This window comes from Typopeltis vanoorti, chromosome 7 (genome assembly GCF_054136105.1).
Source record: "Typopeltis vanoorti isolate ZY-2024b chromosome 7, IOZ_Tvanoo_1.0, whole genome shotgun sequence".
NCBI lineage: Eukaryota > Metazoa > Arthropoda > Arachnida > Uropygi > Thelyphonidae > Typopeltis > Typopeltis vanoorti.
In genome coordinates this window covers 143,325,766-143,348,829 of record NC_143555.1, presented here as the reverse complement: position 1 = coordinate 143,348,829, position 23,064 = coordinate 143,325,766, and the positions used below count along the sequence as shown (strand labels likewise).

Here is a 23,064-nt window from a genome sequence, read left to right as displayed (position 1 = left end):
TACCATGTTGAATCCTCATACCAGTGATACTAGAAATCAAATAATTTTGTTAAATACAATTACAGTACTGTAAGAAATCTATCTAATGAAAGATTTAACATTCATTCTGAATTATAGTAACATAGCTGTTAACCTTTGAATTTCTGGTGGAGCTCCAACTGCAACTGCTATTTCTTCCATTATATGTAACTCTTCAAGTGGAATACTTTCTGTTTCCTCTGTTTGTTCTTCTAAATACTGCTTCAAAAACTCAGCAAATGCACCCTTTCTAGACAATAGCTCATTATAAGATCCATACTCTGAAATTGAACCATCTTTAAGAACTACAATGACATCGGTTTCAGGAAGTACTGATATACGGTGAGTAACCAATATGCGTGTCTGAAATGGGTGAAAAGTAATTACAAAACAATATAAAATAATAATAATATAATAATTTTGTTGTCTTACAATAAAATTGAAAGTTCAATGCAGATGTAGATTCTTATTAGGATTGTGTAAAACCTTAGAAAAGGTGAGTAGCAAATTTGAAATACAACTGATGAAGTGTTAAGCAATCATAATCACAATAAACATAATTCCATCAACCCTGTTCAAATTTGAATGATAATAATGTTTTACAATTGTCTTTGAACAGCTTTCCATAAGATTTTATGCAGAACTTCACTCTTTTTCTTCTAGTGAACCTTGTATAGTATGAAGTCAACAGCATACACAAGTTTAGACTGTTACAGCTCATACAACATGAAATTATTTCTTATGTGATGAACTGAGACAGATGATTTTCCTGACTGACCAAAATAATTTCATATATATAGGAGAAATTCTAATGGAAGTAGTAATGTTTCACTGCACTCAAAAATGAGAAAAAGCATATAAAGAGGACTGAATGCAACTGGAAGGTTAAGAGTTCTATTTATCATGGCTGGGTGCTCAGAGATTTCTTGGACATATGGGATAGCCACATACAGTGATGAGATAGATGAGATACAAAGATAGAGTAGATCTATATTTTTTATGGTACTGCAGATTAAATTATCACTGAAACCACTCAAAAAGTAAATTTTGTTCATTTTTCTTGTAATAACAAAGTCCTTATAGTGCTAGATTTCTGATATGAATGATGATGATGAAACAGGACAGATGTATATGCATGTGTGTTTTCTGGAAAACAGAACTTAAGGCTTCCATCTCATTGTCACTGCTCATTGAAAAGAATAAAGATGTCTACAAGCAAAGTCATAATGCTACAATAATCATTTTGTAGTTTCAATTTATATCTCCCTCTCAATTTTTATCTTTTTCATTTCCATCTTTGCACACATTATCATTTTTTCCTATATGCTCTCAAGGAATGTAGAAGATAATCAAACACAATTACAATTCCTTTGTTTAATTGTGGATGAGCATTGAAAAAGCATTAATTTATTTATTTATTATTATTTATTATTATTTTTTTTTGAGGTTACCAATGCTAAGTATGAGTACAATTTCAGTAATTATATCACACACTTGTATATGGGAAATATATGACTTCTGCATTACTTCAACCTTCATATCCCTTTTGGGTCTGACTCCCACTGATGAGACCTCAATAATGGTCAAAACCAGTCTGGGTAGTGGCCCTTTCCACAATGCATAGCATTATACAGTACATGTCCATAAGGATGTGTGCCTTGCATTATGGGATACTAAGGCAATTGAAGTCATTAGCCTCTATATACAAGTAGCCCAGTCATGAAGTTACTTCACATGCAAACTTTGTTTGCTTACACTTGGATAAAGGATGAACTGAAAAATATAATTTCTTGGCATCTTTAACTTATACCATTCTTAGCAATGAAGATTTCATTATCAGTTCAATGTCAACAGTTTCATTCCAAAGTGGCTTATTATCTGCAAGTTAATATGGTTAACTCTAACTCTTATATTTCTGCCTATAAGATCAAACTACCAAGAACTTGACTAACTCAAGCTCTTTTGCATGCAATTTTTGCTTTCATATTGGGGTATTTCATCCTGGAAAAGTAGGTTTTAATACTAGAGGGATAGGTAGGTTCAGGGTTCAGAAGTGCAAGAGGAGAGTGTATTTCAAATACTGAGTATTCTGGATGTTAATAAAGCAGTGGGACTGGATATAATTTTGCCATGGAGTTTTGAAAGAATGTGCTAAAGAACTGATAGCTCTGCTGACCTGGCTTTTCAATGAAAGTCTGCCCTAGGGAAAGGTACCCAAGGAGTGGAAGGAGGATGAGATAGTGCCATTGCATAAAGGTGGTAGCAGACTGGAAATGTCAAATTATAGACCAGTTTGTTTTTCATCAGCAGTTATTAAGATCTTGGAGAAATTAGTGAGGGACCATATACAGCATTGGGCAGATGAGGGTAATGTTATCTGTGAGAGTCAGCATGGATTTGTTAAGGGGCACTCTTGCTTTAGCAATATGATTGCCTTTTATAATAAAGTGACAAGAGCAGTTGATGAGGAAAAGACATATTCTGCCTTTCCCTCATCCTGCATTTTTTGTTTTTTTTTGGATTTTACAAAGGCATTTGACAGGTTCCACATGAAAAACTGGTATTTAAGTTGCAGCACATAGGTTTAAATGACAGGTTATTGAACTGTATTTAGGATTGGCTATCTGACAGGTACCAGAGAGTTGTGTACAAGGGAGCAATATCAAGGAGGCAGAAGATTACAAGTGGGAGAGTCTCACAAGGCTCAGTACCAAGACCTGCATTGTTTAACCTTTATATCAATGACATTGTCAGTGGAATGGAAGGGGGGGGGGGATACTCAGCTGTTTGCAGATGACATGAAGCTGGAAAAGATTATTAGTAATAATGCAGATGTGGCAGCCCTGCAAGAGGATTTGAATAAACTAGACAGATGGGCAAATGAATGGGGATTGTTGGTTTAATGCAGCAAAATGTAAAGTCTTGAATTTGGGATACATCGATGAGAGGCTGCATACTCGATTGGAGGAGCTGTACTGGTGGAAGTAGGGGCAGACAAGAAATCTGGGGGGTAATGATTGATAGAAACCTGAAATTCAGGGAACATAATGCAAAGTTGGTGAGGATTACTGCAATACTGAGAAGGATGCTGACCTGCAGGGATAAAAGAGTAGTCATTCCATTGTATAAAGCCCTGATTACACATGGACTATTGTTCTCAAATTTGGTCCTCCAGATTTGAAGGGGATAAATTAATTGTGGAAAAGGTGCAGTGGCTGATAACAAAGATGGTATCAGGACTATACATTGTTATTTATGAAGACAGGCTGAGGGAATGCAGAACTGCAGAGTTTGGTAGATAGAAGAAGGAGATGAGATATATGATTGAGACAAACTGTTGAGAGGTAGATGGCCCCTTGTCCTCGCTAGAAGTTACAAAAGGAAGTTGTGAGCAAGAGGGTGAGCAGTGGTTCCTTTGCATGGAGGATAGTTTAGCTGTGAAATGCAATACCTGATAGAGTGGTGAGAGCGGGAAGGAACAGTCAATCAGTTCAAGGAGTGGTATGATAGACTTTGTGTTTTCTAGGATGGGCCTCCGACAATGAGTCTTTTGACTCCATGGAGACCTGAATCATAATAATAATCTTCCTTTGTTTAAGTCACTTAAGAAAGCTCTGCTTATACATTCTTGAATGTCAGGTTTGTTTCTAATATATTCATTCTTACTATGGCTTGGCCACTGATGCTAACTGTTCACTCTCTCAATTTTCTTAGAATACCTATCTTTGTTGTCTGCAATCTTTGTTTAATCAACTGTTTTATTTCTAACCAACTCTCAGATCCATATATTAAAACTGGCTTGTTTGAGCATTTTCTTGTGTGGTGTTAGTTTGTTATTCTGGCTGATTTCTCTCTTTTTCCACATAATTTAAATGGTTGCTTACTACACCAGCTTGCTTGACATCTTTACTAAAAATCACACTTAAGCTGTTCTTATCTCACAAGTATGTTAGCATTAGTACTATGGGTGGACTAAGGGTTGGATAATCCAGAAACCCTACTTTAGAGACCTAATATGGATTTTTTTTTCCGAGCCAATCAGGCCTCCATGTCCAAGATAGTGATCTTGAACTGGATAACAAAATTCACCTAAAGTCATTCACAAAAATCCATGCCCACAGATGATTTAAATCAACAGTTCATTGCTTAGAGAACTGATATGTAAGTGGCGTGAAACATTTTCATGTTTGGTTTCTGGATTATGTATAAAAATAAATAACATTAAAAAATAATAAAATAATTTCCTAAGCCCATCCAGAATTAACCACTATAAGTTTACAATCTTTCATAGGCAGGAGTGATAAAAAAAAAAAAGATGGATTTCAATAGTCATTGAATTGTTATTTTTAAATTAAGATCATAATATCTTTTGAGACCATCATTAATAGTGATATCAAACTACAGTTTCTAGTTTCATTTCTATTATCACCTTTAAATAATGGTACAACTGGAGAAATTTTCAGATGTTCAACAAACTTCCCACTTTCAAGATTTATTAATAATGTGTCAAGAACTTTAACTGATATTTATTATTATTTATCAAAGATTTCCAGCGAGTCAAGAACTCACTGAGGGAGGAGGCCATACGTTCTCTTCCACTCATTCACATTAGATGTACTCACTGCTTCAACAAGCAAACTGTTCTTCCACTCACTCACTGCTCTGAAAGAGAAAAATCTAGCTCTCATCCCTTTTTTTAACTGCACACTGACTGACTTAACTTTCAGAGATGCTATGCTCTTTTGTCTTCAGGTGAGGGTGAGGTCCAGGTAAAGAGGCAAAAATGACTTTGTTATCCTTATATGTCAATGTTCAGTTCAGCATTACAATTATCCTCTTATTATTTTTGTTACATCACTTTTGAACTTCAAATTCCTATCTACCATAACTCCATGATCTCTATCATGCCAAAGTGCATAACTTTGCATGATAAGATTTCCAATGATAATGGGTCTCAATTCAATGTTAATGTCTTTATTAATGTTAAATTGAGAGCCATTATCATTTTCCCACAGTTCCACCTCTATGCAAATCATTCTCTAAATATTGTATATCAGTATTTAGAGAATCCTTGATAGCCCTGCCTACCACTGTATTATTAGCAAACAATTGAGCATCTCTCTATGAATCTTCTATTTCTGTGGCTGCTGTTCATCAGAATTGACATCAATAATCCCCCCCACTCTCTTGCAAATCCATCCAAATGCAAGCAGCAGCTAACCAGCACCCTCTCACAGTTCAACTACATACCTACAGAACAAATTTCTCCTCTTCTTTGTTTATCCCTTCCACTGCTGCCCTCGGGAACAGTCTTCCACCACGTATTTCCCAAGGAATACAATCCAAAGCCTTTCAAATCAAACGTGAATAAGTTCCTTATTCCCCATCCATGGTACTAACATACTATAGGTTGACCAACTTCTCATGGATGGGGTCTCTACATAAAACTCTCGAGTCCTTTTCTGAATATCATTAATGTACACAGATTGAACAACAATGGCCCAAAGACTGATTTCTGGGTCCATCATGTGTCACTTTAATCTAGCAGATTCACCACCTCCCATTATTTGATTATAATCTGTAGTTCTAGGATATTTATGTTATTGTGTGTTCCTTTTAATTTATACTATAAATTAATTTCTTGGCATATAATAGAATATAATTTCTTGGCATCGTTAATTTATTTTTAAAAGCAAACGATACTCAATTCCTCATTTATTGTATAGGCACATAGAATTATTTATCCATGGTTCAATATACTTAGTCACATATCTTGGATCAAAACCACAGCTACCATAGTCAGTGAACCAATTATTTTTGTTGTTAAGTGCCATGGTGACAACTGCCCATCAGGAATTGCAGCTAAATTTCCAATTATTGTTTCATCAACTTCTATGTTTTATATTTATCATTCATACAAATAAGTAATTCTCTTAGGAAATAGTTTTTCCAAATGTTGCAGTCAGGATCATTCCTATACTTGTTATAATTTTTTCTTTTGTTCATATTATATTTTTCAATTTATCTGTAATGCAACATCTATGAAGGTCCTTTCTGCATATTTAATCATTTGTACAAATTTCTCATATCTTCTTCTTATTGTGCTATCTTCTATCGAAGGTCAGCGACCATCTTGGCGAACAAACTGCGGTCTTGTGCTAATTTCTCATATAACTGATTTATATCTGATAGATCATCATAAGCTAGTTTGCTTTATATACCTGAGTAGCCACTTTATTTGGAACATCTCTCCATCTTTCCTAAATTAGGAAATGTTTCTAATAAAGTCACCACCATGTGTGTGTGAGGGGATACCCAAAAATAACCAGAATCTGAACTTGGCATGCATGCATTTTCTAGTTACGGATGATGCCGCTAGGCATCATGAGTATGCAGTTTTCCATGCTAGTCTGGCAAGTAGTGCCATCCTGTGAACTGGTTCATTGTTCTGGCTGCTTTTTTGTTAGTGCTTACAAGCCAGTTTGGCAATTTTGTGATGGCTGACCACAAGGAACAGAGAGTGTGCACGTGAAATTTTGTTTTCTTTTGGGTAAAACTGCAGCTGAAACTATTGTTATGCTTCTACAAGCCTTTAAGGATGATGCTTTAGATCAGGGGTGGGGAACCCCCCTCGCCTGTGAGTCTATTTCAATTCGCCCCTTTGCTGGTGTACTTGTATGTACATGTAAATAAAATTTGATAATAATTTAAATTGATTTATAATTAAATTACTTAAATTTAAATAATTAATATATACAAAATCAAAAATAACTATATTACATAAAATATGATCGTCATACTTTGCTATATCTTTGCTATATGTCTCAAATCAAATTTGAGACATATAGCAAATCTTTGCTATATGTCTCAAATCAAGACCAGCCATTAAAAGAAAAAGAAATCAGGAGCCTTTCTCGCTGGCAAATTCGCACGTGGAAGTTTTTAAATTAGCAATTTTCGCCCTTGATACTAAAAAGGTTCCCCACCCCTGCTTTAGATAAATGCAAGTCTACGAGTGATTTTCCTACTTAAAAAAATAAGGACATATCAGTTGAAGACCAACCACAATCTGGCCGACCTTCAACAAGCAGAAATGATGAAAACATTGAAGAAGCTTGCCAGGCAATCAATGAAGATCGTCAATGCACCTTCCTTATATAATTTCGAGTGATGGCCTCTTGTTCTACCTCCCTCTCCCATTCTATGAAAAATTTCCTCTATGTCAACCTGATAACAACCCCTGACTAGCTTATATGTCTCAATCATATTCTCCTCTTCCTCTTCACAAGGTTTTGGAATTTACATTCTCTCAATCTGTCCTCATACTCCACATTCCAAAGACCACTGACCACCTTTGTGAATCTTCTCTGGATCCTTTCTAACATATCCTCATCACCATGAAAACCCGGTGACCAAATCTGTGCACCACAATCCATATGAGGCATTGATCGGGCCTCGTACAATGGCATTATAACCTCTTTGTTTCTACATGTCAGAGTCCTCCGCATCACTGCCATTATCTGATGTGACGTCTTCACAACCTGTGCAATGTGGCCCCTGAATTTCAGGTCCTTGTCCACCATCACTCCCAGATCTCTCATCTTCTCTACCTCCTTTAAAGTTTCCTCACCGAGTGCATACTTTGCATTCCATTGTTGCTTACCAAATTTCAAAACCTTACACTTTGCAACAAAAATATATCAATTGAGCTGTTCTATGTATATCGTAAATGGTAAATCTAAGTATGCCACAAATTATTTTCATTTATGACAACAAATGACATACTCAGATTTGCTATTTACCATGCACACAATATATTTTAATAGCTATGTGGATAAATAAGACTAAAATAATAGTTGCATAACAAGAAAATGTAGCTCTAATACTGAGAGAAAGATGATGAGCATTCCAGGAGCAGTATAAAAAAAAGCATACTAAGAGTACAGTGAGGAAAGTGAAATCAGACAGTACAAAAAAAGGAGTCAGCCTTACAAGCAAAGGAAATTTGAGATTTTTTTTTTTTTTTTTTGCTATATGACAAGTAAAAAGAAGAATAATCTTATGAATGCAGATGGTAAGAAAGTGTCAGATTCACTGTCAGGCTATTGAGATGGGAAGGCAGCAGTGGATAAGTTGAAGGTATTAAAGCTATTACAAGGGTGCTGAAGGAAGTGAAAGAGGCATCGCAATCAATACCTCTTCTTTGGCTGTTTAACTTCAGTCAACTTGAGCACAGATTCCATGATACAAGGGCAGAGCTATGACAAAAAGCAATCAATAACAGACTAACCAGTACTTCTGAATTGGTCATTAAGGTGTTAGAGAAGGTAACTAGGATCTAATTCTAGGGATGGTAGATAGCACCTTGATGGGGTACCACAAGGTTTTGTACTTGGACTATTTTTGTTTAACTTGTATATTAATAATATTGGGGTCCTGATAGTAGTATACAGTTATTTGCCAATTATGCAAATTTAAAAAAAGTGATAAGAGCCATTTCCAATATACAATCCTTGCATACTGATCTGAACAAACTAGTTTTATATGAACAATGAATATCAGCTCAATGTTGCTAAATGCAGGTTATGTATTTTGGACTGAGGGTGCTCCAGGCAGAGTATTTTATTAATGGTAATTTGTTACAAGTGGTGAATGCAATTAGTGACCTGGGGATGATGGTAGACAAAGCAAGTTTAGGAACCACACTGATAAGATGATTAAATCATCATACATTATATTAGATAACTAAAATGTTGAAGAGAGAACACTAACTTAGGAGGAGGTGGATAGGGAAGTTTTTTTACTGTACCAGGCTTTGATAAGACCAATCCCTTGATTGTTATGCTCCGATATGGTCACTTGTGTTCTGAGAAGATGAGGAGTCTTCTTAGGTAATAGAGCTACTTCCACTTATCCAACCAGAGGCTAAGTTAAATGACTAATATAAAAATTTTTAATTTATATTAAAAAATTAAAAGACATCTGGTGTATATTTCTAGAAGATAGGGGTAACAAAATATTTGGAGCCAAACTTGAGTCAAAAACATATGGTAAGAGAAAGGTGTTGAAAATAAGGCTCAATTCTTCTTCTTTCCCATCTGTCAGATGATAGACTGAATCCCCCTATGAAAATAAATCTCTGCCATCTGGTTCTAGCTACAGTCATTTCTGTAATCTCTCTGAAGCTTGGTAACTGTGACCTTTCTTCAAAGAAAGACTGTAGTCAAATTCTTTTTGCACTGCCTCTTGATCGTCTTCCTCCAATGATTCTACTCAAGAATCTATATTTGGTCATTTCTGAGTGAATATTCTCTGGAGGTATCCAAACTATCTTGTTTGCTGTTTAAGAATTGAGAAGTTCAATTATATGAACTTAAAATGGGTATCTTCAATAGTCAAAAATGAAACAGAAATAAAACCAGTAAACAAAGAAAATGATGAATCAAATGGACTACATACTTTGAAGAATTAAGAATTACAAATATGAAAACTAAAAATTTTAAGACCAAAAGAAACAAAACCAGTAAAGTATATTCAGGATCAGCAATATGACAGCCATTTCAAGGAAACTGTAATCAGATGATAAACAATGCAAAACTGACTATTAGCAGCCATGTGGCTTAAGATTATTTTAAGAGGAGTTTTGTTGGTTTGAGAATAACAAGGAGTCTGCATGGTTTGAAATTAATGGGGGTACTTTATTTTATTTAATTGCCTAGAGCAGGGATTCTCAACCTGTGTTATGCGAGCCACTGCCTTAGTGATACAACTAATATTTTCAATTAAATATAGTGGTACACCACTGGAAAAGATTGAGAACCCCTGGCCTAGAGGATGAAATTAGATAGGGTCTTTTTGTGTTTATAGCATCCTGATTGGTTTTGTTATCTTGGAAATCAATGACGGTAACTTTTTCAATTGCAGGTGTGTGTGTTTAGATTGTACTGCATGTAATGATATTTCAGTAGTGAGATTTTTGTTTTTGATTTTAAGGAATTAGATAAGTACCAGATCGACATAATAGGGGTGACTAAAACAAAAGAGACAAAAACTGGTGAGATCTTTCTGAGCAATAAATACAAAATGTTATATTCAGGCAATGACAATCAAGGAAAAGAAGAAGTAGCCATCATATTCAACACTAAATATGAGGCTATTCTTCTTGAATGGCAGGCAGTCTCAAGTAGTGTGATGTGCGCAAATATCAGAATGGGAAACTGCACAATGAGACTTATTTGTGCCTATGGTCCCACAGAAGGTTCTACTATGGTAGAAGTGGAAGAATTTTTTCGAGTCTTTAGTGAAAGCAACTGACACAATGAAAAAGGAAAAGTTAGTCCTTGTTGGGGATCTAAATAGCAGAGTAGGAAATGAGTGTCAGACATACAAAAATATTTTGGGAAAATTTGCAGAAAAGAGCAAAGCTAATAATAATGGCAAATACCTTTTGGATTTCTGCTCAGAACATGGATTGGTTATTACTAACGTCATGTTCAACATAAAAATGTGCACAAATTCGCATGGAGAGAAGAGGCAAGATTATTGTCGATAGTTATGTTTTCTCTCTGGTGCAAGACACCAGAGTGTACAGAGGATTTGAAATTGGAAGTGATCACTATTTAGTCTTGAGCAGGATAAAATTGAATTTCATTTTGAAAAGAATTACATGTAAGAAAGTTTTGAAGTGAATAAAAGTTGAGCAGCTCTCAGATATGAACTATAGAATAAAATACACAAAGATTATTGAAGAAAAAATGAAAGAGTTTGAGAACAGGAACCAAACCTTGGAGATTCAGTGGCAAGCCATGAAGAAAACCCTGATTGATTCAGCCAGAGAGTCATGTGGTGAGATTGTGTGCAAGGATAGAAAAATCAGAACTCCATGGTGGACATAGGAAATTAAAGGGACAGTGAAGGAAAAGAAGAAAGCATATCAAAAATTCCTGACAAATAAGTCAGCTTGTGCGCTTAGAGAATAGAGAGAAAATATGTAAGAAAGCCAAACACTGTGTAAAACTAGCTAAACAAAAGTCATCGGAGAACTCTTTGGTAAGAACATAGATTATAAATATCAAGAAGGTGGCAAGATATTCTGGACGTTATTGAAGAAGCTCAGAAATGGAGGTAAGAGTGCTGTAAACAGAATTAGAGATGATAAAGGTGACATGAAAACTGGAGAAAAAGATATCCTTGAAGTATGGAGTAATGACTTCGAAAAATTGCTAAATGAAACAAGTAGTGATAGCACAGTGGTAAAAAAAAAACACTCAACATTCTGAAATATGGAGATATAATAGTCTTATGGCGGTTGCATTACATAGTTCAGAAGGCCTTGACAGAGAGAAAAATTCCCAATGATTGGAGTAGAGCTCTCATAGTACTCATATATAAAAAGGGAAATAAAACTGATTCTGAGAATTACAGAGGTATTTTCCTACTGCATTTTCCAGTTAAGATGTATGCAAGTATACTTTAGAAATGGTTGGGAAGAATTGTGGAAGTAAAGCTTGGTGCAGGCCAAATAAAGGCTATCAGGATCAGATATTCACTTTATGACAAATTGTTGAGAAATCATGGGAATATAACAAAGATTTGTATTTAAGTTTTGTAGATCTGGAAAAGGCATGCAACAAGGTGCCAAGAGAGAAGCTATTCTAAACACTACAGTTATAAGATGTCAATGGGGCATTATATCGAGTAATACTTATTCTTTATTTGAGTTGTAAGTCAGCAGTTAGAATTGAAGGAAGAACATAAAGATGGTTTAATGTTAAATCTGGTGTCAGACAAGGATGTACATCATCCCTCTGTTATTCATTATCTATATGGATCACATTGTGAAAGAAAGTGGTATTGAGCATGATATCAAAATTGGAGATATTAATGTCATCTCTTTGCTTTCTGCGGACGATGTTATACTTCTAAATAAATCCGCTACAAGTCTGTATGATTCCTTGACTAAATTAAATAACTGTTGTATATGGTATGGTATGTATATGGAATAGATACACGAAGGTCAGCAATAACAAGACTAAGACAACAAAAATAGGCAGAAGCATTGAAAATGTCAACTACATTGTGAATGGAAAACCTATAGAACAAGTGAAACATTTCAGCTACTTAGGCATGATTTTTAGTGAAGATGGTAAATTAAATATGGAAATAGACAACAGAATCAACAAAGCTGGTATGGTAGAAAGTCAACTGAATAAATTCATATGGAATAAGAGAGAAATTAGCCAAAACACTAAATTAGCTGTATACAAGACAGTGTTCAAACCAGTTTTAACTTATGGATCTGAGAGCTGGGTCAGAAGTAAAACACTTGATCAAAGACTAGAGACTGCAGATATGAGTCCTGAGAAAGAATCTGGACATGAACAGATGGCATCAATGGCAATAACATATTAAAAACGAGGATATTAGGAAAGAATTTGACATTGGCAACATCCAGGAATGCATTAGCAGAACTAATCTCAGGTGGTATGGTCACTTAAACAAAATGGGCGAGGAAAGATTAGCAAAATAAGTGTTCTTTGCCAGGTCGGCTGGAAAACAACCCAGACGAAGACCAAGATATAGGTGGATTGATACGGTACAAAGTGCTTTAGACGATAGAAATATAAGATCTGATAATGTTGGAGTCTTGACAAGTAACAGACTGATTTGGAGGAAAATATTAGATAGGAAGTTAGTAATGATGTAAATTTTTCATGTAGTACTATCATATCCTGTACACACCCCTTGAGGGTACATGGCAGGAATTTGATGATGATGAGATTTTTGTTCATATTACTGGAGAGTTTTTTTTTTTTTTTTGTGTGTGTGTTTCTTTTTAATTGTGGAATGTAAGTGTTCTGGTATGAGGATATTGCATTCTCAGTAATGCTCTGATAAATGAGACTATAAAGAATGAATAGTCATTCCAATGTAGCAGGTATTGAATCCTGATTGGCAGTTAAACTTATAAACAACATTATGCCAAGTAACACATTGTCTGAGATATTGTGGTTTTATGTTTTAGTAAATTTTGTAGTCTGTAGCTTGTAATAAATACAAATCTATAACTAAAATATTTGAAGATGTGTTTGATTTCTTTGTAAATAATGTGATAATTTTAGAACAGTGTAGGATTTGAATAAGTTGATTTGAAAAGAAGCCATATGATTTTGGGCTATGTAAGCAGCATAATCTATTAATTGTTGAGAGTAATGGTGAGGACTTTAGTTGTGTAATTTCTTGATTTAGAGCAGCAATTGAAGAAGAGTATTTGTAAGCATTAATGAATTGTGATTTAGTAAGGGTGAGAGGGAGGAATCGTGATTTCGTAAGGATGATTGGGGAATCATCCTTACCAAATATTATATCTTATAACATACCTTAGTACTAATATAACAATCAGATATAGTTAGAGTAAAATTTAAGAAATTCATAGATTTATCTTCTTCATATTCAATAGAGAATTTTAGTCTATGGCAAAAGGTGTTTGAAGAAACAATAGTTTTTGCATAGCATTCCTGTCACCAAAAATAGGAGATATCATTGACATATACCTTGTGATCACGTTATGCTGTGAACGGTTTGAGGTCCAATGATTAATAAACCCTTGACACCACAAGGTAGAAGAGGGTATAATGAAGATGAGATGCCACACCACATTGTACATGAGCAGTGGAGATACTTCTGGAGACCAAAGATTTAATCAAATTGGGTGGCCAGAACTTTCCCAAGATCCCAACCCCATAGAGCAGGTTTGGGATGCATTGCTGCTCGAAATTCCCCTCCAGAAAACAAGCAAAGCCATATCCTTGCTCTGAAGGAGGAGTGGATTGGTTTACCTCAAGAATTCTTGGTGCTAAGCATGATATGATGTGGTGAGAGCTATGTTTCAGTTTGGAATGGACATATTCCATACTGAAATGTCTCTTCACAGTTTTCTATAAGAATCAGCATCATTATCGTCAAATTCCTGACATTTACATTCAACGGGTGTACAGGATATGATAGTACTACATGAAAAATTTACATGATTACTAACTTCCTAGCTACAATTTTCTGCCAAATCAATCTGTTAGCTGTCAAAGCTACAACATTATCAGATCTTATATTTTTATTGTGTAAGGCACTTTTTGCTGTATCAATCCACCTATATCTTGGTCTTCCTCTGAGTCTTTTTCCTGCCAACCTGGCAGCGAACACTTGTTTTGCTAATCTTTCCTCTCTCATTCTGTTTAAGTGACCATACCAACTGAGATTAGCTCTGCTAACAATGTCAAGTTCTTTCCTAATATCCTCGTTTTTAATATGATATTGCCATTGATGCCATCTGTTCAAGCCCCTAATCTTTCTCAGGATCTCATATCTGCGGTCTCTAGTCTTTGGTCAAGTGTTTTACTTCTGACCCAGCTCTCAGATCCATAAGTTAAAATTGGTTTGAACACTGTCTGTATACAGCTAATATAGTGTTTTGACCAATTTTGACCATCCCATACAAATTTATTCAGTTTAATTCCTACCATACCAGCTTTGTTGATTCTGTTGTCTATTTCCATATTTAATTTACCATCATCACTAAAAATTGTGTCTAAGTAGCTGAAATGTTTTACTTGTTCTGTAGGTTCTCCATTCACAATGTAGTTGACATTTTCAATGCTTCTGCCTATTTTCATTGTCTTTGTCTTGTTATTGCTGACCATCATACCATATCTATTACAACAGCTACTCAATTGACTCAGGGAATCTTGCAGACTTTTTATTTAGAAGTATAACATCGTCCGCATAAAGCAAATAGACATTAATATCTCCAATTTTGATATCATGCTCAATACCACTTTCTTTCACAATGTGATCCATATAGATAATGAATAACAGAGGGGATGATGTACATACATCCTTGTCTGACACCAGATTTAACATTAAACCATCTTCATGTTCTTCCTTCAATTCTAACTGCTGACTTACAACTCAAATAAAGAATAAGTATTACTTGATATAATGCTCCATTGAAACCTTATAACTGTAGAATTTCAAATAGCTTCTCTCTTGGCACCTTGTCACATGCCTTTTCCAGATCTACAAAACTTAAATACAAATCTTTGTTATATTGCCATGATTTTTCCACCATTTGTCGTAAAGTGAATATCTGATCCTGACAGCCTCTATTTGGCCTGAAACCAGCTTGTTCCTCACCAAGCTTTTCTTCCACAATCTTTCTCAACCGTTTCTCAAGTATACTGGCATAAATCTTACCTGGAACACTCAGTAGAGAAATACTCTGTAATTCTCAGAATCAGTTTTATTTCCCTTTTTATATATGGGTACTATGAGAGCTCTACTCCAACCATCTGGAATTCGTCCTTCTGTCCATGCCCTCTGAACTATGCAGTGTAGCCGCTGTAAAACTGTTATACCTCCATACTTAGGGATTTCTGGTCTAATCTAATGTCATCTACTCCAGCTGCCTTTCCACATTTCAGACTTTTGATGGCGTTTTCTACTTCAAGTATGGATATGTATTCCTGATTGCATGCCTGGTCAGTGTTTTTTTATCACTGCGCTGTGATCACTGTTTGTTTCATTTAGCAATTTTTCGAAGTAATTACTCCATATTTTAAGGACATCTTTTTCTCCAATGTTCATATCACCTTTATCATCTCTAATTCCTTTTACAGTACTTTTTCCTCCATTTCTGGGATTCTTCAACAACCTCCAGAATATCTTGCCACCTTCTTGATATTTATTTTCTATGTTCTTACCAAAGTCTTCCCAAGACTTTTGTTTAGTTAGTTTTACACGGTGTTTAGGTTTCTTACATTTGTCTCTGTATTCTCTAAGAGCACAAGCCGACTCATTTGCCAGGAACTTTTGATATTCTTTCTTCTTTTCCTTCACTGATTCTTTATCTTTCTGTGTCCACCAGGGAGTTCTGATTTTTCTATTCTTGCAGACAACCTCACCACATGCCTCTCTGGCAGAATCAATCAATGTTTTCTTCAGAGCTTGCCAATGAATCTCTAAGGTTTGATTCCTGTTCTCAAACTCTTTCATTTTTTCTTGAATAATGTTTGTATATTTTAGTCTACAGTTCACATCTGAGCGCTGCTCAACTTTTATTTGTTTTAAAACTTTCTTACATGTTCTTCTTTTCAATATGAAATTAAATTTTATCCTGCTTAAGACTAAATAGTCAGCATTCCAATTTCAAATCTCTGTACACTCTAGTGTCCTGCATCAGAGAGAAAACACCACTATCATCAATAATATAGTCAATGAGACTTTTCTTATTTCTTGCCTCTTATCTCCATGTGAATTTGTGCACATTTTTATGTTGGAAAATGGTGTTAGTAATAACTAGTCCATGTCCTGAGCAGAAATCCAACAGGTATTTGCTATTATTATTAGCTTTGCTCATTTCTCCAAATTTTCCCAAAATATTTTTCTATGTCTGACAATCATTTCCTACTCTGCTATTTAGATCCCCAACAAGTACCAACTTTTCCTTTTTCATTATGTCAGTTGCTTCCTCAAAAAATTCCTCCACTTCTACCATAGTAGAACCTTCTGTGGGATCATAGACACAAATAAGTCTCATTGTCCAGTTCCCCATTCTGATGTTTGCCCACATCCCTCTAGTTTAGACTGCCTGTCATTCAAGAAGATTAGCCTCGTATTTAGTGTTTATTACTATGGCTACTCCTTCTTTTCCTGGATTGTTATTGCCTGAGCTGAGAAAGATCTAACCAGTTTTGTCTTTTTTGTTTCAGTCACCCCTATTATGTCGATCTGGTACTTATCTAATTCCTCAGCTAGCTCCATTTCTTTGCCATTCAGGCTTCTAATGTAGATAATGCCGATCATGAATTCTGGTGATGTTGAGTTGGGGTGAGTTTTAAAATTTGTTCCAGTAGCTGACTTTTCACTGTTTGCTCTGGTTCCCTGGTGAAAACAACGGGGGCCTTGTTCAACCGGGCGATGCCCCAGCCGGCATAAAATCTTGGTCACTCGCCTCTGGATCCTCTCCACCTCCTCCACATCAAGAAGAAACCTAGGTGACCAAATCTGGGCACAGTAGTCGAGATGGGGTCTTATCAAGGCTCGATACAGAGGAACAACAACTTGTTTGTCTCTGCTTGTCAACGTATTCTTCAGCAACCAAGTGATTTGATGAGCTGATTTGGCCACTTTTGCAATGTGTCCCCTAAATTTCAATTCCTTATCCACCAACACTCCTAAATCTCGTGCCTCATCAATTTCCTGGAGCATAGTTCCACCAATGCAGTAAACTGCCGCCAATCTTTTCACCCCAAAATGCACAACCTTACATTTTGCCACATTAAATTGACATCCATTCTCCTTAGCCCAGACCTCCAATCTATCCAAATCATCCTGCAAAATTTTGAAGTCATCTGCATTCACTATTGCCCTACCCAACTTCGCATCATCCACAAACAAATGAACTGTTCCTCTCAGATCCTTTCCTATATCATTAATGAACAAATTAAACAGCAGTGGTCCAAGAACAGATCCTTGTTGCACACCACTAGTCACAGGCCGTCTTGTGGACTCTACTCCTAAGTAAACCACTCTCTGATATCTCTCCGTCAACCACCCTCCTATCCATCTCACCAACCCTATGTCCATCCCCATATGCTGCATTTTACTGATTAGAATTCCATGTGGTATCCTATCAAAGGCCTTAGCAAGGTCCAGTAGAATCACTGTAAACCCATTACCCTTATCCAGTTCAGCCGTCACTGTGTTATAATACGTGAGCAAGTTACGGAGGCATGACCTACCCTTCACAAAACCATGCTGTCCCCGATACAGTATCCCATTTTCTTCTATCCAATCTTGTATTTTCCTCGACTATTTTCTCTAAGACCTTGATAATGTTTCCTGTTATGCTGATTGGGCGGTAATTTTCAACAGCAGCCTTGGAACCACCTTTGTGCAGCGGAACTATTTTCCCCTCTTTCCATCCCCTTGGGACTGACCCAGATCTGAGGCTCAAATTAAACAAAATGGTCAAGGGCACTGACAATTCTTTAGCCGGTTCACATATGACACGAGCTGGTATACCAACCAATTCCACAGATGTATCGACATTAAGGTTTTGTAATAGGCTAGTTACCTCTACTTCATTCATCACAATTCCAGTATAAGCTGTTGTTTCTTCCATTCCTGCAAAGTCACTACCTGGATGATACTCTTGCAAAGTGCTCGCTCAGTAATTCCACAATATCGACTGATTCGGTTACCTCCCTACCCTCAGCATTTTTTAAGATCATTCTACCATGAGCATTTTTCCTTTTACTTGCAACATATTGAAAAAACTATTTGGGATTCTCTTTAGCCTGCATGGCCAATTTTCTTTCGTAATCCGCTTTTGCTTTTCTTACCACCCTTGTTACCATCCTGGCCTGAGCTTTATACTGTTCCTGCGCCTGATGGTCACCTTTCCCCTTAAATTCCCTCCACAATTGTTTCTTTTTTTGCAGCTCAAGCTTAATAGTGTTATTCATCCATTTAACCCCTATTTGATTTATTATTCGGACTCTTGGTATACAGTCAACCATTGCCTCCTGCAAACAGTTCTTAACCACCTCCCATGCACTATCAACATCCAGCCCTTGCAGTTTTACATGCCATGGCACTGAGCCAAGCACACACCTAAGCTTGTCATACTTACCAGCCTGGTAATTCCACATGTACCCTGTCTTAATTGTAAATTCCACTCCTTTAGCCACCTCCCAAGTCATGACCTTATGGTCACTCTCACCAATTGGTGGCAACATGGTCATGTTCGTTACAGCTACATTCTCAGTTGCAATTACTAGGTCCAGCACTCTCTCCCCCCCCTGGTATTTTCCACTACATGTTGCCGCAGATAGTTGTCCCTTAATAACCACATAAAATCCAATTCCTTCTTCCCATGTGCCCTCTCCTCTTCCCAGTCAATGTTACCATAATTGAAATCACCCATAATAATTACCCTCCTTCCACTCATTTCTTCTATTTGCCTATGCATACTATCCCCACTATCTATTCCATTACCTGGTCTATAGCAGCACCCAATCGTATATTTTGTTCTGCTAGATTCTATCTCACACCAAACAGCCTCAAATGTGCTCTTTTCTCTATCCTGCAGTTCAACTTTTATACTCCTTGGCTGCAGCTCATCAGCTATCATCAATAACACTCCTCCCCCTTTTTATTCACCCTGTCACTCCTGAACATGCTATACCCGTCGCATTCAATCCCACTAGCTTTATCATCTTCTGTCAGCCATGTTTCACTAATACCAATAACCTGTGGCCTGGAAGTGCAAACCAAGGCCAAAAACTCTTCCTTCTTGTTCCTAATACTCCTGGCATTAGTGTACATGAATTGGAGAAGCCCATTTGTCCCATCCCTACTTTGATGCCTTATACTAACTATCCCATTCTGATTTGTTGTCCTTCGTACTCGCTCAGGCATAATATACTCATTCATACACTCAACTGCCTCCCTAAAGTCTGCATATCTACTCCCCCCCTCTTAATAAATCTAGTTTCCCTGAGTCTGTACATCCACTTCCACATCATTCATCAACACTTTTTCAAGTCTCCATACACCAACTCCATTCAAATGTAACCCATCCATCTTGTATAAGTCCTTTCGCCCATCGAACTCATTCCACACATCCACAAATTCCACACCACTCTCCATGCATCACCCACGCATAAAGTCATTGGCAATTATGGCCCTCCTTCTAAACACTTCGCTGTCATACCGCGGTAAGATACTCACCATCCTAACTCTCTCACTCTTCTCTTTTGCTACCTCAAATAATTCCCTCACATCCTCTATCATTTCCATTTTGTCCTCTTTCAAATCATTTGTTCCTGCCACGATTATCATCTCTTTCACCCTCTGTTTTTGCAGGTTGAATAGATTCGCTGACGTCCTTTATGTTCGCACCCAGCTAGTACGACTTCGTTAAACTCTCAACTATCACACCTCTTAATAGCGAATCCCCATACAGCACTTGCTCCTTCATTTTATTGACGTTTACGAACATTCTATTATTTGCCGTCACAGACTTTTGCCGGTTATTTGTTGGTACATTCAACATACATTTTTCCATACGCTCCAGTTGCCTTTTAGCTCTGTGTATCGCACCGTTCAAACGGGCAATTTCACTACTCGCATTTATCTCACCATTTTCATTATCAATCAAATCATCCATTCGTTCTGTATTTCTACCTTCATTTACACTTTCAACGACGCTCTCACACCTATCTGGCACTACCACGCAATTCTCTAGCACACCGCCATTTTCTACATTCTGACTATCGTTAACGATATCACTCTCGCCACACGAAACACGCCTGAAATCCTCATTCTCTTTACACTTTCTGCACATATTAACTCCACTATCACCCTCTAACCAGATTCCCACCGCTCTTCGCAAAGCATACATCTCACAGACAGCACATTGCATAAATTCGTTTACATCAAAACTCTTTAACAAACATGACGACCTGGCCGCCATTTTTTTCTTTATCGGTGCCATATGTACACTATCTTATCTTAAAAAAATAATTAAAATAACAGAAAACACACAAAAATTGCGCAGACACACCAAGAAACAAAAAGCAAACAATACTACTTAAAATTCTAGTAAAATTTCTAATGTTAACACAAAATACTACTAATCTTTTCAGGAGCTCTCGACAAGCCGATGATCTAATCAGTGCGACTACCAAGCCTAGTATGCTAGCAATAAATTTATGTCCACATCTGACTGTAGTAATCAAAATTTTTTCATATACAGGTAAAAAGGTACTTTTTCCTTAGGTTTTGGACACCAGTGTATTTTTACTTATCTGAAAATAGTAGGAAGACAGCTTGTACAAGGTGTGATTATTTTAACAGGATATTTATTTAATTTCCCCTCTTTAAGTTGTTGTAAAAGTTTTTCGATTTGTTTTATGATATTGGAAGTAGGGTCTTGTCTAATTATTTTATAAATGTTGGAATTGTTGTTGATGATGTATTGAATTTTATTATGGTTTGTCGTTTATAACAGTGATATTGACTTTATCTGCTTTACTGTTAATAATATTTGGGTTATATTTTTTAATTTCTTCAAAGCTTAAAAAAGGTGATGGGATAGATCTGGTTGTGGCATTATTTTACTATTTATGGTATTGTTGTTTTATTATTATTTAAAAAAAAAAACATATCTCTGTTGTGTTCCTTTTCAAGTTTCATCTGAGCTTCTATTATATAATATTTTCTGAGAAAGTGTTTTGGCAGAATAGCAAAATTGAAACCTTTGTTTAATACTTCAGTTTCATCTTGAGAAAGTGTGTTGCTGGATAGATTTATAAATGAACTATAAGTGGTATATTTGTTCAAGAGTGGTGGAAGTGAAAGTGGGAGGAGGAAGGTAAAATGTGTGCATCAGTGTTGATAAATTTGTTAGATTATTGTATTGTAAGATTAATGTGTTTCATATGCAGGTAAAAAGGCACTTTATCCTAAGGTTTTGGACACCAGTGTATTGGACACCTTGTCTGAAAATAGTAGGAAGACAACTTGTACAAGGTGTGATTATTTTAACAGGATATTTATTTAATTTCCCTTAATTTTTTATCATGTCACTGTTGTATCATGTAGTATCATCATCATCAAATTCCTGCCATGTACCCTCAAGGGGTGTACAGGAGATCATGTAGTATTAGTATTAATAAGCTCTAATTAATAATTAATAAACTCTTTTAAGACATTTGAGAAATCTAACATGAAATTTAACTCTGGAGGGTATATATGAAGGAAAATAAGGGTTCACAACAGGAATAATCTTTATTTCCAGATTATTCATAAAAAGTAATCCTAAATTTTTTTTTTAATTATCAAGTTATAAAGAGCATTACTGTATACAACAGCTTACGACTATATGTTTGATCATTTCATTCTGAAAATTGAACTTTCCACAAGAAGATGCCAATACTGCTAATTGCATTTATATTTTTAATTCTGAAACAAAACTTTAATATCAGAAAAATGCTTGCCTTATGTCTTAGAATCCCATTTGGTCCAATAACATGCTCAAAGATATGCTTACCAACATGAGCATCAACAGCACTCAGCGGATCATCCAGATAATAAATATCACTGTTATTATATACTGCCCTGGCTAAACTAATCCTTTGTTTTTGGCCTCCACTAAGATTGATTCCCTACAATGAAATTTTAACTTATTAATAAAAATTACAATTTATTAAGTTTATTTATTAAAAGGTTTAAGATAATTATGCTCTTCTGTATGAATGCACACACATACACTGTGACAATTATGTCACACAGAGTGAACTCCTTTAATCTGGTAACTTTTAGAACTAAAGTACAGTTTATCATAAAATAAAGTATAGTAGGTACATTATTATACTATAGTTATTTGCAGTTTGCACATAAATGGGTGTGCTCTGCTAGTAATTATCCATTGGTATTGAAAGAACAAGAATGTGCTGGCAATTTGAGACAGACAGCCAAATTGTACTTCTATTGGATTATGCCACAAATACATGTGATAGTACAATGTGATGAGATTTCATGGTGACTGAGGCATTGCCTGGTTAAATAAGCACCCCTGCTATTTTCACCAGGGAACTAGGGTAAAAAAAAAAAAAAAAAGTCAGTTCCTGGAACAAACTCAAATTTAACATTGAGGAGAAGAAGAACAACAAATCCAATGCCAAAAGAACCGAAGACAGAAACCATCAATATATTTTGCATGAAGAATTGCAAATGAAAATGCTTTGCGCAAGATGGTGCCACGTGTGCCTCGCAGATCAAAAACTCACTCGCACAAAAATCTCTGAACAATGCTTCGAGCATTTTAACAAGAATAAAACTGATTTTGTGTGTCGATTTATTACTGTGGATGAGACTTGGATTCACCATTACACACCAGAATCCAAACAGCAGTCAAAACAGTGGATAGAAGCTGGTTGTTCAGCACCAAAGAAGACAAAGTCATGGCATCGGTGTTTTGGGATG

The 23,064-nt window shown here is 36.0% G+C and overlaps 1 protein-coding gene across 1 annotated transcript in view; it reads right to left on the bottom strand.

Moving 5' to 3' along the window:
* LOC150105146 (multidrug resistance-associated protein 1-like) overlaps positions 1-23,064 on the bottom strand; it is a 475,014-nt gene that overhangs the window by 179,707 nt on the left and 272,243 nt on the right. Inside the window, exons 17-18 of the mRNA XM_090396181.1 lie at positions 22,077-22,244; positions 134-381 (exon numbers count right to left, since the gene is read on the bottom strand). Of these exons, the coding sequence (XP_090252307.1) occupies positions 134-381; positions 22,077-22,244 (416 nt within the window). The remainder of the gene's footprint in view (positions 1-133; positions 382-22,076; positions 22,245-23,064) is intronic.